This window comes from Balaenoptera musculus, chromosome 6, assembly GCF_009873245.2.
Source record: "Balaenoptera musculus isolate JJ_BM4_2016_0621 chromosome 6, mBalMus1.pri.v3, whole genome shotgun sequence".
Taxonomy (NCBI): Eukaryota; Metazoa; Chordata; class Mammalia; order Artiodactyla; family Balaenopteridae; genus Balaenoptera; species Balaenoptera musculus.
Window position 1 is genome coordinate 107,996,798 of NC_045790.1, and position 17,682 is coordinate 108,014,479.

Genomic DNA, 17,682 nt, shown 5'->3' on the forward strand with positions numbered 1-17,682 from the left:
TTCTCTCTGCTGATCCAGGAAGTGTCCCGTTCTTCCATTGGCTTTAACTCTTCCAGCAGGGCCGGAGTTGACTGAGGCCTGGAATAGTGGGGTCTGGCCAGTTGTTAGGGTCAGTCACTAATCTCTGGGCCACTTGAGTAAGGACCTGTATCTCTGAGTTTCAGCTTCCTTTTTTTCCCCTTTTTCAGTTTCCATAACTTCGACTCTTTGGAGGGGGTTGTCCTGCTTTCCGGGCCCCTGACTTACATAATGGTAATTTTTCTAGCCTCTGTGTGGAGCTGGAAATCTTTGCTCTCATCCCAGGCCTTCTTTAGAGATTTAACATGATGGTCCTCAGCTCTGTTCATACTCGCAAAGCATGATCCAGCATCCTCTCACATTAATTTACTAAAACAGAAAGAGTTTCTATTTAGAGCCTAGACCCCAGTACCTGTGAGGAACTTGAACCCTCTGATTCTTTTCTGCACCTGCCTTGTTCTGGTGGCATGCTCTTGGGTCCCAAGTATTTTCTAGGTGAGGTCGCACTGCCAACACTTTTAGGGAGGGGATGTCGTGCTGAGCTGTGATGCTGCCCTTAGCCCCAGGTCTCCCTTTCCACCACAGGGGGAAAAAAGGCATCTTACATTTGGTAGTATATATAAGTCCATGCCACTCTCTCACTTTGTCCCAGCTTACCCTTCCCCCTCCCCATGTCCTCAAGTCCATTCTCTATGTCTGCATCTTTATTCCTGTCCTGCCCCTAGGTTCTTCATAACCATTTTTTTTTGGATAGGGAGGGTGGGAGGAAGATGCAAGAGGGAGGAGATATGGGGATATATGTATATGTATAGCTGATTCACTTTGTTATAAAGCAGAAACTAACACACCATTGTAAAGCAATTATACTCCAATAAGGATGTTAAAAAAAAAAAAGGCATCTTATTTAAAATTCTTTAAAAAGTTGGTAATCATGTATGCTGCACGCCCCTTCCCAGGGCTCTCTCTAACAACCGGAGAAGAATTCATACTAATAAAAAGAGGGATAATAATAGCTAACATTTATTGAGTAGTTTTCATGTAATAGACATTATGCTTAGAATAAATTTTTATCTGCTCTTTTTAGTTTATTCTTTATAACCCTATTAAGTAGGTGATACTATCAACCACATTTTATACATGTGGGAACTAATGCCCAGGGAGGTTAAGAACCCACGTCTGTGACTGAAGCACTTGCCCTTAGGGACTGTATGACACCTCCTCCCATTCATGGAAAACTTGATCAAGGCCTTGTCCTTCCTTATAAAAGTGCCGCAGAATGGCTAACAGGTTTCCCAGGGATTCCAGAGTCATCTGGAAGAGCAGTATTTTTTAAAACATTGTCTGTGAACCCCCTGCATCAGACTTCCCACCACTGCTTATTAAAATCGCAGTCAGGCTGAATCACAACCTCTGGGAATAGGGCCAGGGAATCTGCATTTTTAGAAAGCTTCCCACTGCCCCCCCACCGCCGGGGATTCTGATGGACTCTAATAAACACTGCTATTTTCATTGGCATACTAATCACAGCTTATGGGTAGGCCTGAAACCAGCAAAAGGGATTGGTGAGGCTGTAGGGCAGGGGTTGGACAATCTTTCTATAAAGGGCCAGAGAGTAGATAGTTTGGGCTTTGCAGGCCCTACAGGTCTCTGTTGCAACTCCTCGACTCTGCCATTGAAACACAAAAGCAGCCACAGACAGCCTATCACCAAAGGGCGTGGCTGTATCCCAATAAAACTTAGTATTCAAAAACAGGCAGCGAGAGGCCACAGCTTGCTGACCCCGATAGTCATCCTGGCCCACCAGCCCTCTGACAACCCCTTTTTTGTGGGGCTTATTCTTACACTACTTTCTGTTACCTACGGAGAGCTGTACCCATGAAATTAAAATCACCTGTTGTAACAGGTAAACCTTGAATCTTAGTGGCTTCAAGCAATAAAAGTTCTTTCTCATCTCACAGTCCAGTGAGGGTGTGCCTACTTAGGATATTCTGTGTGGCCATTTAGGGACCAGGACTCCTTCGTGGTGCGGCTTCACCCCTCTTGGTCCTCACAGCCATCCTCACAGCCAGCGGATGAGGAAAGAGAGCAAGGATTATTCATGGGAAATTTGTATGGGCGTCGTCTGGAAGAGGTACCCATCATTTCTACCCACATTTCACTGGCCAGAATTCTTATTGTTTGGGGTCCAGAAACAGTGATTTCTCAAGCCTGTGAGGCCCTTGGTCTCGAGACTCTCTCTAGTCCCTTCTGTCTTTGCTTGAAATCCATCCAGTTCTAGCCCGGGCTCATCTCTTCCTTGAAAAAACCTTGCTAAGGTCAGCCAGTAGGAGCCAGCCCACGGGCTCACTCTGACCTGTCCAGCCACGTTCCTTAGAGCTGCAGGCTCAGAAGGCACAGGTCCACCTCCTCAGTTACTGTAGGTGCAAGTTTTATCACCAGTTTGCTACTCTACAACCTAGATCTCTGTCTCTCCAGCCTCTGAGATGCATTTCCTCCCTGGCTGCTGCCTGCCTGTGAAGCCTGTGCCACATATTTTAGGTTGTTGCCATGGTAGTAGCACCCCACTGCAAGATACCGACTTCTGCGCTAGTTCAGGTAGCACAGCGGCTTTCACAGGTAAACCCAAACTCTACGTGATTAACACAACTAAATGTTTATTTCTTGCTCACAGCATATTCTAATACAGATGTTCTTAAAGGTATGACCTTCCACTTGTTTTTTTCCTTCTTGAAGCTCTGCCTTCCTCTGGGTCCTTATGGCCCTCTCCACCCTGCTGGCCGCAGGGAAGGAGGGCAGGCGCTTCCCATGGGATCCCACAGGCACATCACCTTGGTCTGTATTCTCTTGGCCAGAAATCAGTCATATGTTCACAGTCACTGCAAGAAGGGCTAGGAAATGTAGTGTAGGGACAAGCCCCAGAGGAACAGGAAATAGGTTTTGGTGTGCACGTAGGCATATCTGCCTCTTGGGCCAGGGCTGTCTGGACTGATGGAGTACCGTCCGGGAGCTTATCAGGAAGAAGGTCAACAGGTGGCCTGCCTTGGTGCTCACGGGAGACGTTATCAGGCAGCAGCTAGTGAGATCTGAAAGATGTGCAAATATCTTCACAAACGCAACAAACATTTACTGCATGTCCAGCCTGTGGCCAGCAGTGGTCCAGACTCTGGGGACCTGGAGGAGAACAAAACTCCCCTTGGAGCTCGGGGTGATCCCCCTAAACACAACCCTTGTGCTGCTGGGTGCCAAGGGGCCAGAGAGCCTGGGGACAGAGGAGGGGAGTGGGGCAGGTTTTTTAACATGGCTGGTTTGAGTGCCTCCTGCTGCCCTAGAAATGCATCCTGTGTAGTTCAGCCTGCCAGCCACCATTAGCAAGCGCTGTCTCTGCAGTGTATCGGATGAAATGTAATTAGAGGGGAAAAGGGCAACCGATAGCTGATGTTCTGTTTCTCTCTCTCTTGGTTGTTTTCCTAGGACATTGTTTTCCCTCTTGAGGCTTCTAAGGAGGTGGTTGCTCCAGGATGGAGGGTCGTCACCTTTTTTGTGTGTTTGTTTCTGGCTGTTGGCAAAGTTAGGGAGCTGGCACTGTGTCTTGGACCCCCCTCTGTGGTGCTGAGGGTGGCACAGGGAGGGACCCAGAGCCCGGCCTCCTTGCTCTTTTCATGTTGTTGGCCATTTGGGTTAGAAGCCGCTGCTGCTGCGGTTGTGACTGCGTCATGGGCCTGGCTTAACTGATGAGGTGGGCTGAGGTCTGGGCAGACAGCGCTCAGTCAACAGCCCTTGAGCTTCAGCTCTGTGCCCGACCTCTGTCCAAGCCCGTGGACACTTCCCTCCCCAGAGCCCACTCCCTCTCGGTAACTCAGGGCGCCGGGGAAGGATCTTGAAACTGTTATGTAAGGCAATGGCAGTATTCTCCAGGAGCGTTTTCAGAAAGGGCTAAGAAAATGGGCATAGAGGACATAGCTAACACTGGAGCAGGCCACAGAGGGAAGTTTTTACATCTCTTTCAGAGATTTTTCGGTAGAAAATCATGTCACTAGAAGCAGGAAGGTAGACTGGGTAAATATCTAGGACATCCTTCCAGGCTGCATTCGTTAATTTGTCACATGGTTTCAGCTAAGGCAGTGAGGACAACAAAAGGTTAAATCTCTCCTATATGATGAACTCAGCCATCCCTGTGAAATGGAGGAAGCGGAATACCATTAGACTCTCTAATCTCATTTCTCTCTTGCTGTCCTTCTTGGAGCCTATTGAATAGTGACCTGGCAGAGAGTCAGTTCTGTGGACGCGAAACATCAGAGTCAGTCTCTTTCTGAACGTGCCAACAGGGCTGTAATTTAGAAAATGTAGCCTACCTTTTAAGGAAGGATGAAAAGGTACTAAATGCACATTTCTTTGCATGTTAGATCCCAAATATTTGGGATATATTAAACACGTAATTCCTGGGGAATTTTATTTTCTGTTTTATTAGAGTATTTGCATGACATATTAGGGCCAACTTATTAAAACTGTTTGTATTTGTGGATCTCCGGTGGTTTCATGAGTACTGCTTGAGGTCCTATATATGCCAACTATTCAATAAGATGTGTCTTTTGAGTGTGTAACTATGCATTCAAGATGCAAATGCAGTAACAATTTTGCCCTTGTTTTAATTACTCTTCCTCAACAACGCATGTGATTTTTCTTATCTGATGTAAGCCTTTTTTGAGAGGAGGGGGTAGGAAAGTATTAGCTACTGTCATGTAAAAAAAACTAAATATACTTGGAAGTTGGAATTTTACATTTTTCTGTTAGTCCTAGTCTTTTTCCATATTGTCATGTTGTCATAAATTAAAGGGGAGGGCGTGGGGCCTACCAGGATTTTGAAGTTTTTTTTTCCTCCTATTTAAAGTTTATGTCTCCTGTATAGCATCCCATAATGCTGGTTATTTTTATGCTGAATATTTGGGACAAAGAGCCTCTCTTAAACGAAAGATAATTGCAAGCTTTGTCCCTTGCCTCAAGTTTACTGCAGGGTTTCTCTCCTCGTTGGTTATACAAAATGAAATTATAAACCACCAGTAGCCTGGGAGATGTCAATCGATTCCAAATGACTAAATATTTAATTCAATCATTGCCTATACTTCCAGGGATGACTCGGGTGTTTTTCTTCTTACTGAGGGCTCCATGAATGCCCGGCTCTGCAATGGCTGCTGAGGACTGTGTCTGTTGCAAGGAGGCTCCCCTGCAGTGAGGAGCTGGGCAAGCCTGTTCCATAGCAGCCCTTTTTGCAAATGGTAGTGGATTTTTGCAGAAGGTTTGTGGCCAGATCGCTATGTATAATACTGATGAAGCATTTTTGTTCCAGCTCTGTCTCGGAAGACCTAGGCTGTAGACGTGGGGATTTCAGTAGGAAACATTATGGATCTGTGGAGCTGGTAAGTTTACACTGTCTGTTCAGTGGTAGAACATTGATTTTGATTTAGAGAGGATCGCCAAGCTCTTCAGATCTTTTGTTGTATATTTACTGTTAGACCATGTGAGTACAGTATAAGGACTGGATGGGAATGAATGACTGTTGAAGGGCTATAATAATTTGATCATCTTTATCTGTCTGTTTTTACTGTTACGTACTTTTAATCTGTGTCTTTCAGTGTGTTAAAACGTGGCTTGGTATTTTTCTCTGTTAATGGTGTTATATAATTAAATAAAATCATTTATGAATTAAGAAAGGTAGCATTTGTTTTTATGTTATCTTGTTCCTAAAAGTTTCTAAATCTAGTTTTTGAGGTTTAAATATTATTGTAATACATATTCTGATTTTTCTGTACCTTTGCTCTCTGGGTATGTGATAGGAGTTAGAATATTTATGAGCTCTTTTTTTTTTCCTGTTAAAAGTATATGTGTTGGGCTAGATAAATGACTGTGATAGGTAATAGATATCTGGAATGAAAATATCCATATTTTCCTTAATGAGAGAGATTGGGGATTGTGTTATGATTTTTTTTTTAATTGTATGCTTTCATTTTAAAAGAGGCATAATGAAGGCATATCATAGCCTCAGTTTTTTAAAAGACAGAATTGTGAGTTCTTTTCCCACAAGAAAAGAACAAATTGCATGGAAATTTGAACAAATATTCAGGAAAGTGTGCTCATAAGATTCTCTTGGTTATTGAAACATTAAATTTATTATTTCTATCTATTTACAAAAACTGAGTTGATGGGATCCATTTGTATAGTACCCAGTTATCCCCGATTAATGTAAGCTGCATTCTTGCAGGGTTTAAAAAGTAAAAAAAAAATTATGCCAGAATCATGTACCAGTAACATTCTACTTGAACTCAAGCATACATTACAGGTTTGACTGTGTACCTGCCCCAGGTATATTCCTGAAAATATGTGTTAAGTAAAAGATTTGGTCCTTGTTCTTAAAGCGCTTACTGTCCTCCAGCTGAGCAGATAAGATATACATAATATATCTAAAGAATGAATTGGTCACATAAAAGATGCACTGGTTGATTCAATCAATGCCTGTTCTGTGTGAGTCACTGGTGACACCATGCCAACTCAGACCACCGCCTCTCCTGAAAGAGCGTGTGCATAACTATAATTCAGAGTGGGAATTGGTAAATATTGTGAGAAGCACACAGACAGGGCCTGGTGGGGGTTGGGAGAAGGAGGGAGCAACCCATTCTAGCCAGGCATCTCGGGGAAGCAGCCTGGAAGGCCTTATGGGGGCTGTGGGATGTGGGTTGGTGGCAAGGAAGACAGACAGTAGGTATTTGCACACAGCAAGATTCTTGGCAGTGATGATTCGAAGGGCAGCAAGCAAATGGTCCTGCCCAGCAGAGAGTGTAGGGCAGCAGAGCATTGTGGTTACACAACAGCTAGGCTTTGGACTCAGACAGGCCTGCGTTCACATACCAGTTCCATCACTTATTATCTTTGTAAACATCTCTGAACCCCAGGGGTGCCTAAGAGCTTGTGCTCTGAAGTCATTCTTGTTTCATCATTTACTAGTTGTATGATCTGGAACTTCTTTGAGCCTCAGTTTTCTCATCTATGAAATGGGGTTTATTAATATTATCTACCTTATAGGGTTGTCAGGAGGATTAAATGAGATGATGCACGTAAGCATAGTCCCTGTTAACTAGCTATAGCAGCAAAGATGAAATTTGGTAGCAAAAGTAGGACCTTGACTCTTAGGTAAAGACTTTGAACGTGATCTAATGAGTATGGAGCTCTGTAAACAATGAGAGTGGTGTCTGGGGGAGACAACGTAGGTGTGTAAGATGGACCCTTTATAGACTTGTGGAAATCACAGAATATCAGACTGGGAACGTACTTCAGAGCAGCAGTTTCAAGCTTGAACAGGCATCAGAATCACCTGGAGAGTTTATTAAAACAAATTGCTGGATCCCACCCCCAGAGTTTCAAGTTCAGGGTTAACCCAGATTTTGTACTTCTAACAAGCTCCCAGATGATGTTGATGCCGCTGGTGCCAGGACCACCCTTGAAGAAACCCTGCCTCACTGAATCCTAGACTAGGCATCAGTTATCCCCAGCCTGATGAGGCAGCTCATTGAGCAAAAGTTCTTCAATCCATCTGTTCAGGTTTTACTCTAGAGCCATGATTGTGTGTGTGTGTGTGTGTGTGTGTGTGTATGTGTGTGTTTATAACTTTTTAAATATTATAAAGTAACTTTTAAATACATTTTAAAATTCCATGTGTAATTTCACCACCTTGCAGCAAGTATTTTCATCTCCTTTGGTACCTTCCAATTTTTATAGCTCCAAAGCCATTTCTACATGGCTGTAATCAAATTATACATTTACTTTCGCATTCCTCTTTTTTCATTTAACTGTATTTTGTAACTATCTTCTTGTTATGTAGTCTTTGAAGTTACCGTTTTAATCGGTGTATGATAGCCCAACAAGGTGATAAACAATTATCTGTGGAACAGTTTCCCTCCTTTTGTAAAATCAGGTTGTTTCTAGTTTTCCCACGTTAGAAATGACATGCGCTAGAGGCTGCAATGGTTGGGAAAGATGCAATGAGCAAGTTCCAGTTTTGCCATCTGAGGATCTCTTGAAATTCTGACTCCAGTGTTTTAAGGGAGGAGACATTTTCTCTCACCTATGAATGGCACAGTATTATTAAATTAAAAACCATTTTATGTGTCCTAAGTTCATGAGAAAGCGAGTTTAATTTTTCTTACACCTGGTTTGATGAATATTGTTGGGAACCCAATCGATCTTGGGCATCCTGGAACTCAAACTTTGTAGAGAGGTCCTTAGGATTCTGTAAAATTGAAATTTTAGCATAAACTTCTTCTGACTTTCAGCAAATTAGGTAGAAGTCCTTGTGAAGAAGGATATCGGCCATTCAAATCAGCAATGAAGGCAGATATAGGGGCTTGGTTCCTAGGTTTCAATTGGGTATACATGTGGTGAGAGACTGTGGAGCTCAGATCTCTACAGACTCACAGGAGAGTTTCTCAGCCCTGATTCAACAGCTGTGTGTTGAAGTCTCCCGCCATGGGGCAGGCACAGTGCCGGGCACTGAGGGAGAAGGAGAAAAACAGTTGTTCTGCTTTCCTGGAGCTGGAGATAGTCTAGCTTTAGAAACCAACGGCCTCAAACTTTGAGTCTCCAGGCCGTGTGTGTCTTAGCTGCCCCCAGCTGTGTTCCCTGCCTTAATCAGGGATGGTTTCCTCGCAAAGAACGGAGGTCTACTGGGTCCAGCTCAAGTATAAAGTAATGCATGGAAAGGGTGTGGGTGAATCTCCCCAGAATGCAGTGCAGGAAGCACAGCTGGGCCCCATGTGACTGGGAAGCCATCAAGCAGCTATTCTCGTTTCTCTCCAGTCCCTGTGATTTCTCAGCTTCACTCTTCTCTGCGTGTCGATACCAATCTCCTCTCTGCACGCCAGCTTCCCCGAAAGCACAGTTGCCTCTCTGCAGTCCATTTTTTCCCAGCAGCGGTGGGTTTTTTTTAATACTTCTTTTTATCATGGTGAAATATACACAACATAAAATTTACCATTTTTAAGTGTACAATTCAGGGCCATTATGTACATCCACAGGGTTATGCAACCATCACCACTATCCACTTTCAGAACATTTTTCATCATCCCAGATAGACACCGTACCCATTAAACAATGACTCCCCATTCCCCCCTCTCCCCAGCCCCTCGCAACCTCTGTTCTATCTTCTGTGTCTGTGAATTTGCCTATTCTACGTATACATATAAGTGGAATTATACAATTTTTGTCCTTTTGTGTATGATTTATTTCACTTGGCATAATATTTTCAAGGTTCATCCATGTTGTAGCATGTATCAGAATTTCATTCCTTTTTATGGCTGAATAATATTTCATCATGTGTATATACCGCATTTTGTTATTCACCTATTGATGGATGCTTGGGTTGTTTCTACTTTTTAGCTATTGTGGATAATGTTACTATGAACATTGTTATACAGGTATGTGCTTGAGTCCCTGATTTTAATTCTTTTGGGTATATTAACTAGGAGTGGAATTGCTGGATCTTATGGTAATTCTATTTTTAACTTTTTGAGGCACTCTCAAACTAGTCTCAAAGTGGCTGCACCATTTTACATCATTCCCACAGCAGTGCTCCAGGGCTTCAGTTCCTCCACGTTCTCACCAACACTTGTTATTTTCCTTTTTTTTTTTTTTAATAACCATCCTAACAGGTATGAAGTAGTATCTCATTGTTGTTTTGATTTGCCTTTCACTAATGATTAATAATGTTGAGCATCTTTTCATGTGCTTATTGGCCATTTGTATATCTTCTTTGGAGAAATGGTATTCAAGTCCTTTGCCCATTTTTAAATTGGGTTGTTTGTTTTGTTGTTGTTGAGCTTTAGGAGTTCTTAATATAGTCTGGATATTAATCCTTTATCAGATATATATGATTTGCAAATATTTTCACGTATTATGTGGGTTGTACTTTTATTCTGTTGACAATGCCCTTTGATGCACAAAAGTTTTTAAATTTTCATGAAGTCCAGTTTATCTATTTTTTTCTCTTGTGGCCTGTGCTTTTGGTGTTTGTATCCAAGAAATCATTGCCAAACCCAGTGTCATGAAGATTTCCCCCTATGTTTTCTTCTAAGAGTTTTATAGTTGCAGCTTTTACATTTATGTCTTTGATCCACTTTGAGTTAATTTTTGTATATGGTATAAGGTAAGGGTCCAACTTCATTCTTTTGCCTGTGGATGTTCAGTTTTCCTGGCATTATTTGTTGAAAGGACTGTCCTTTTCCCATTGAATGGTCTTGGCATCCTTGTCGAAAATCAACTGATCATGTATACAAGGGTTAATTTCTAGGATTTCTCTTCTGTTTCATTGGTTTATATGTCTGTCCTTATGCCAGAGTGATGTTTTAAAATGTTGACAACACAATGTCTTTTCTTTCTTAAATCCCTTCTGTGGCCCATTGCACTGCAAGCCCAGACCTTTTACGAAGCCCTACAAGATCCTGTGTGATCCCTGTTCTGCCTTCCTCTCCCACCTTCTCTCATGCTACTCACCCTCACCGTGCTTCAGTGGCCTGATTTTGGTCTCTAGAACAATTTGAGTTCCTCCCTGTCCTTTGCACTTACTATTCTCTCTTCGAGCTGTTCTCTAACTCAGCATCCTCTTTATTTTCTTAATGGTGTTTATCACAATTGATTTTTTTTTATTATTTATTTGGCTGTACCGGGTCTCAGTTGCACCACGCGGGATCTTCGTTGCGACATGTGGGATTTTTTTTAGTTGCGGCATGCAGGATCTTTAGTTGCTGCATGCGAGATCTAGTTCCCTGACCAGGGATCGAACCTGGGCCCCCTGCATTGGAAGAGCGGAGTCTTAACCACTGGACCACCAGGGAATTCCCACAATTTATATTTATTTGTTTACTAACTACTCTCTCATCCACTAGAGGTGAGGGTGGGAACCACGTCTACCTTGTTCATTGTTGGATTTCTAGGCCCTGGCAAGGCCCTGGCACATACAAAGTTCTCATTCACTGTTTTTTATTACTAAATTGATTTCTAGTCCCCCAATACCCTGGTCTTGCAGCTCCTTCGCCCCTCATAGTCATAGGGCGAAGGGTTCATTCTTGGACCCTAATTTCTTGGATTCAGGTATCTATCCCTGATTCAAACAGTTGAGTTCAGGGTACTGGGATCATGTGGTATAAATGTGGCCTCCTAGACCCACATCCTCAGCAAAGTTTGTGGATAGGGCAGATTCTCTCTGAAAAGGATATAGAGAAAAGTCAGTTTCAAAGAGCCTGAGCTGGGAAGGAGGCCTCACATGTGTCTGCAATATTTCCTCTTATAGTAGATGATTTAAAAGCTCAAACTAAAAGCACCTGGCTAAAATGTCATCCTCTGCCAGTGGACTCTTATCCCTGACACTTTTTTTAATCCCATAAACAATGGTATGGATTATAAACTCTCTAAAAATAGGAATCATGGCTCTTTATTTACCACTGTATCCCTCATACTAACCACAATGCTTAGCATTAGTAACTTAGTAAATATTAATTGAATGAATGAATGGTTCAATTTGGTTGGAATTAGAGAGTAGCCTAACCCATCAAAAATAAAGAAGGAAAAACGAGCTTCTTTGATTCCCCCCTCCCCAGTATAGACTCATCAACTTGCAGTGCATTCCATCTGAAACATGCCGTTTTTCTTCTTGATGAATTGAAAGTCTGGTCTGTCGTGGCAGCATTCTAAGCAAGGCACAGCTATTACCCCATCGACCATTCTTCATCACTTTATATCGAAATCTGTCAGGATAAGATTGTTTGTAGTTTTTACTGATCTTTCCTTGGCCTTTGACTCAATGGGTAAGAAACTGATGTGTTACAAATGATAAATGGTGTGGGCGCCATATGGACCTCTCCCCTGCCCAGCCCAGCTGCTAATCCTCATATAATCCCACATCTGGATACTTCTGGGGAAGCCACAATCTGCAGGTAATCTCAAGTCTGGATAAAACAGGGTGGTATATTGTCCATTCCTTTGAAAACTTGTACCCTAATGACTCAAGCCTGCATTTGGATCAGCTGCATGTTCCCCTGGTATATCAGAGAGACACATATAAATGCGACTCTGTGAGGATAGCATGGGTTTGTTGTTATGAACTCAGGGTGGCCCCAAAGGACGTCTGGCTGTACTGAGCACAACCAAAAGAGAGGTTTATCATGAACTTGGTTGGCATCTGCAGATTTTAACATTTGAGGTTTTGACTATGTGAAGATTTTTGAAGTCTGATATGTAGTAATTTGTATTTTTGCTCAGGCACAAACTTGAATCACGCCTGTGGGACTATTGTGCAGAAACACGACTCTTGGCTAATGAGTGATTTAGCTAGCTGCCTGCCCAGCATCCCTAATACTCTACAGGGTTGAGTAGGCTTTTTGTTTTCAGAGGCATTTTATGGGAGAATTGCATTCTATGTAGTATCACTAAATTGAGAGATGAGTGAAGGTACCAGCATATTTCCCTTAGGAACATCAAAACATCAAGACTTCTACATTCTACAGCTAGAATCATAATTTTGGCAGATGTTCTCTGATATTTAACTGGCTTATATTTAAGGCTTTGATAGCTGGTTGACTCATGTAGGTACTGCAAGGTATGACATTCATCTGGAGTTATCAGTGAGTTAACGTGGTTAAAAACTCTGATGCTCTTTTTAATATTTTTGATGGCTTTGTGGATGATCAGTAATGCCGACATGGAACATTTTCCAAGCTAAAATTATTGCAACCATTTTCAATAATGTAGAACTTTAAGACCTTACTCAGATAATTATTTATGCATGAGAATGGAACCAGAAATCTTTTATTATGATTATTATTTTATTATTATTATTAGTTTTGCTGTTTACTGAATGCTTACTATGTACCAGTGACTGAGCTAAATACTTTAGACGCATTTACCTATTTAATCCTCCCAAACGACTATAGGCAGTAGATGTTATTTGATTCCACCACACACTGTGGATGCTCAGAAGACATTTGTGGACATTGAATGGATTCCCGTTTATCAGATGATCTCAGAGAGATCCCACGGCTAGTGAGTGTAGAGGTGACACTTAAGCCCAGGTCTGTCTGACTCCAAGAGCCCCTGTGCTTAATCTCTCAGTCTACGAGCCTGTGCTCTCATAGCCCTGCCACTTATAGGCTGTTTCCTAAGGCAATTGGATTGATTGTTAGAGCAAACATCTCTGCCCTTAATCAACAGCATAGAGTAGCTCTGCTTGAGGTTTTAGCTCAAATATATAATTTCGAACTCTCTTAGGTCCAAATCTTAACAAAAGCTTGATTTTAAGAAGAATGTTCATAAAGAATTACCTAAGAGATGTCCATGCCATAAATGGTTTAAATTTAATTTCTGGATTAGGCCCAACCATAAGGTAGCTGCAAACACTTGGCCTGCCTTTCTTGGCCCCTCTTAGTCTTGCTTTTCTTGGTCTGTGCCTTGGTGTTACGCCTTTAACTTGCACTGATGGACAGCGCAGGAAAGAGCCATATGGATCTGGATGGTGCGTCTCTTGCAGGAAGGTCTTGAGGATTTTTCTCAGTCTGTCACACAGTGTCTCCTTTAAGAGGGCTTATGAGAAAAGTTTCACCGGGACCAAAAAGCAGCTTTGTTGTTAACCTTATAGGCAGTAGGAATCCTCTAAATGGCTGACTGGGTTTTTTCCTCTTTGCATTGGCCTCTAGGAAGCTCAGGACCCTATTTATGGCTTGCTTCTAACAGCCTTAAAGGACTTTATAAGATGCAGCCTAAACTTATTCTCTTGTTTTCAGGTTATTTACCCACACCTAATTTTCCCTTGTTCTGAATTTGTTCTGTGGCTAATTTTCTCCTTTGAGTGAGATACATTTCAGTAAGCTGCTTTAAATCTCTTCTGAAAAATAAGGTAGAGCATAAATTAAAAAAAAAAAAAAATCTGTATTCAGTTTCTAGCCCTTAACAACATATCCTCTGTCCCCCATTGATGGTAGCTTAGTTTATAGAATGGTTTTGACCCTTGTCTCCTCCCTACCCTACTTTTTGATTAGTGCTTTCATGAACTATTTTCCTAGGATCAACAACACCTGGGGAGAATTAGCATCACCTGCCCAGCCGTTTGGTGACCACCTTGAGCACTGAGCCCTGTGTTAATGGTCTGGATAATTGGGGTCCAAAAGTCTTCCAAATCAACTAGCTAAACACACACTGTAATCAGAATACCAGGCAAGTCCTCCAACTTTTCCAGGCAAAATCAACCCTGGAAACAGCCATTTCAATGATATTTGGCACCAGCATGCTCTCTAGTTTCAAAACTAGGACTGCAGACGCTCCACTCCCTCCTGGGTAGCGGCGGGCCTGGGCAGCTCACATTGGGTTCCTCGTGGCCGCACAAGTCTCCCGTTCCTGTGCGGCCCCACGTCCTCCTCCGGGTGACTCTCTCTGCTACCGCAGCGCCCTCAGCTCAGCTCATAACCTCTGGCTCCTACACCTGCTGCTGGAACCCTGGGGTCTTTGTTCTGTGACTCCAGTGGTCTTCAGCTGGTGGGATATAGTACTCTGATGGACTATAAAAATACTTTCAAATTTTGATCAGTGTACAACAGTTTATATTTTGTGACCCAGAGCTACAAACAGTTAACATATTGTTTATTGGTTAATTCTTCACAACAAACCTAGTTTTCTACCTTGATTGTGGTCTCTTGTATACTCTGGAGGTAAAATTCTCAAGTGTGTCTCAAACACCCAGTCTTTCTTAGTGTCTGCTTGATAATATCCGTTGCATCTCACAACTTACTTGTGCCAAAGTGACCTCTGCCCTACACCAGGTCCTCTCACGTGCCCAGCTCAACTTTTAGTAAGACAGACCAGGCTCAGCGGTATGTATCGTCAGTTGTAGCAAAAATAAATTTTAAGCTTGATCAAAAATATATAACGTTGGGACTTCCCTAGTGGTGCAGTGGTTAAGAATCCGCCTGCCAATGCAGGGTACATGGGTTCGAGCCCTCGTCCGGGAAGATCCCTCGTGCCGTGGAGCAACTAAGCCTGTGCGCCACAACTACTGAGCCTGCATGCCACAACTACCAAAGCCCGCGTGTCTAGAGCCCATGCTCTGCAACAAGAGAAGCCACCACAATGACAAGCCCGCACACCGTGACGAAGAGTAGCCCCTGCTCGCCACAACTAGAGAAAACCTGCGTACAGCAACAAAGACCCAATGCAGCCATAAATAAATAAATAAATTTATTTTAAAAATATATGTAGGGCTTCCCTGGTGGCGCAGTGGTTGAGAATCTGCCTGCTAATGCGGGGGACACGGGTTCGAGCCCTGGTGTGGGAAGATCCCACATGCCACAGAGCAACTAGGCCCGTGAGCCACAGCAATTGAGCCTGCGCGTCTAGAGCCTGTGCTCCGCAACAAGAGAGGCCGCGATAGTGAGAGGCCTGCGTACCGCGATGAAGAGTGGCCCCCGCTTGCCACAACTAGAGAAAGCCCTTGCACAGAAACGAAGACCCAACACAGCCAAAACTGAATAAATAAATTAAAAAAAAAAAAAAAAGGAGTCACGGGCTGGTGATCCTGCACTCCAGCAATATTTACCATAGACAAAAAAAAAAAATATATATATATATATATGTATAATGTTGTATACCTTTATATACTGCTCTTATGAATACAAAATATTTTCAGTTTTCTGAAAGGTATTTTTAAGGACCTGTGTTTACTTCTGAATTCAGGCAGGCCTACCATCAAAAATGTAGTACTTGACAGCCATGAACACAGACCCAAGAATTTGAAAAACACCCTTTTACTTCTTTTAGTGCTGTTACCTTGAAAAGGAATCTTATTTTTTTGCCAACCTTTCACCATGTGGGCTCTGAACAGTCATAGCTCTTTGTTAGACCCTCAGAACCAAGTCTAATGCTTTTAACTTATTAGCTGCCCCCTGGTAGGCAACTTGGGACAGATTTCCCCGGGGGTGTGGGACCCAGAGCATTTGAGGCTTCTTTCGGGTCTCTCTCAGCACCCGCAAGCTGAGACCCTTGTCTTCGGCTTTCTCCTGTCTCGGGGCAAGTCCCTATTTTGTTGGGGTATACATCCATTCCGTGGGTTGGAGCAGCTTCACCCTCTTTGTAGGAGAGGAGAATATCTGTGGTTTTAAAATTTGCTCGCCTTTTTTCCCCCACTGGGTGAAATTTAGGGAAAGTCATGCCCAAATCCAGTGTAGCCTGCCGTGACTGACTTACCAAAAAGGGCTCCCAGTTTCATGCCACAACGAATATTCTTATTTTTATATTGAACTATTTTGCATATTTAATTAAAGCAGTTACTTTGGGCTCCTTTATGTGTAAGAAAAGGATTGTATGCTTTTTGGCCTCAGCTTTTTAATTGGTCTTTTGCGGTTTTCACTGTGTTGCAGTCTTTTCAAATATAATCTCAGGCTGTGTTTGCTTAATAGATGTGAAGACTTTTTAATTACTTTGGGAGTACATTTCAGCCACTCTGAATTCTCCTTTTGATCCCCGCGATAGTTCCACAAATTCCCTTGAGAATTCGCCTTTGGATGCTTCCCCTTCTTGTTCCCACTGAGCCTGCGATTGCCAAAGTCACCAGAGACCTTTCTGCTACCAAATCCAGGTGACGCGTTTAGCCTTTAGCTCACGGGCCCACTCTGCACATGCACCCTGTTAAAACTTTCCCCTCCCTTGGCGTATACGCCTCTGCTCTCTCGTACTTCTCTTTCTACCTCCCTGCTGCACCTTCTCAGCTTCTTTTAGGGAGCTCTTCTCTTCTGCCTGGCCCTTGAATTTGGGTGCTCAGGGTTCTCTTCTCACTCTGTCTGCTCTCCCTCGTCATCTTTCCTATCCCCATGGCTTCAGGTACTGTCTTTAGGCTGGTGACTCACAGATCCATATATTCTTCCCAGGTGTCTGTCCACAGCATATAGGACCACCTGCCCAAATGTCCACTGGACATTGCCATGGGCAATTGAACCTTAAAACGCCCACCACTGAACTCACCCTCGTTGCTCTTTGCCCACCCACACCACTGGGTAAATGGCTCTACCTCTCCTTCCGTTGCTAATTTCAGAAACCAGGAGCTCATCCATAGCCCACATCCAATCTCTTACCAAATCCTGTTGGTTATATGTTCTCAACAGATTTCATGGGTAAGTTGCTCTTATTCACATGGATGTGCACTCCCAATGCCAGACAGTCTTATATATGTATGCATGGAAATATGTATTATGTATATGTACTAATATAAATTTCACAACTACCTGATGGGGTATAGATACTTTTGTTACCCTCATTTTATAAATGAGGTAACTGAAGTTCAAAGAGATTAACTTGTCCAAAGTCACACAACTAGTAAGTTGCAGAGCTTGTCCCCCTGTCTTATGCACAGTAGGTTGTATTTATTTAAAAGTTCTGTGATCTCCCCATTGTTACAGGCTGTGCTGCAATGCCCCTCATACCTTACTGCACATACAAATCACCTGAGGAATTTGTTTAAGATTCAGGCTCTGATTTGTCACGTCTGGAGTAAACCAAATAGTGTGCATTTTTTTACAAGCTTCCATTGTGAAAATGACTTTTAGTTCCTTATATGTTTCTCATTTGATCTCTTAAGGAGATAGG

General features: G+C 42.8%; 1 protein-coding gene and 1 non-coding gene across 2 annotated transcripts in view; one reads left to right on the forward strand and one right to left on the reverse strand.

Moving 5' to 3' along the window:
* The first annotated feature begins 5,206 nt into the window (after window positions 1–5,206).
* The window catches only part of GARNL3 (GTPase activating Rap/RanGAP domain like 3), a 110,662-nt gene continuing 98,186 nt past the window's right edge, over window positions 5,207–17,682 (forward strand). The window contains 1 exon segment of the mRNA XM_036854452.1: window positions 5,207–5,432. Coding sequence (XP_036710347.1) covers window positions 5,289–5,432 — 144 coding nt within the window. The 5' untranslated portion in view covers window positions 5,207–5,288.
* On the reverse strand, window positions 10,823–10,895 carry TRNAG-UCC. The gene has a single exon. It is a non-coding gene; the product is annotated as a tRNA-Gly (tRNA).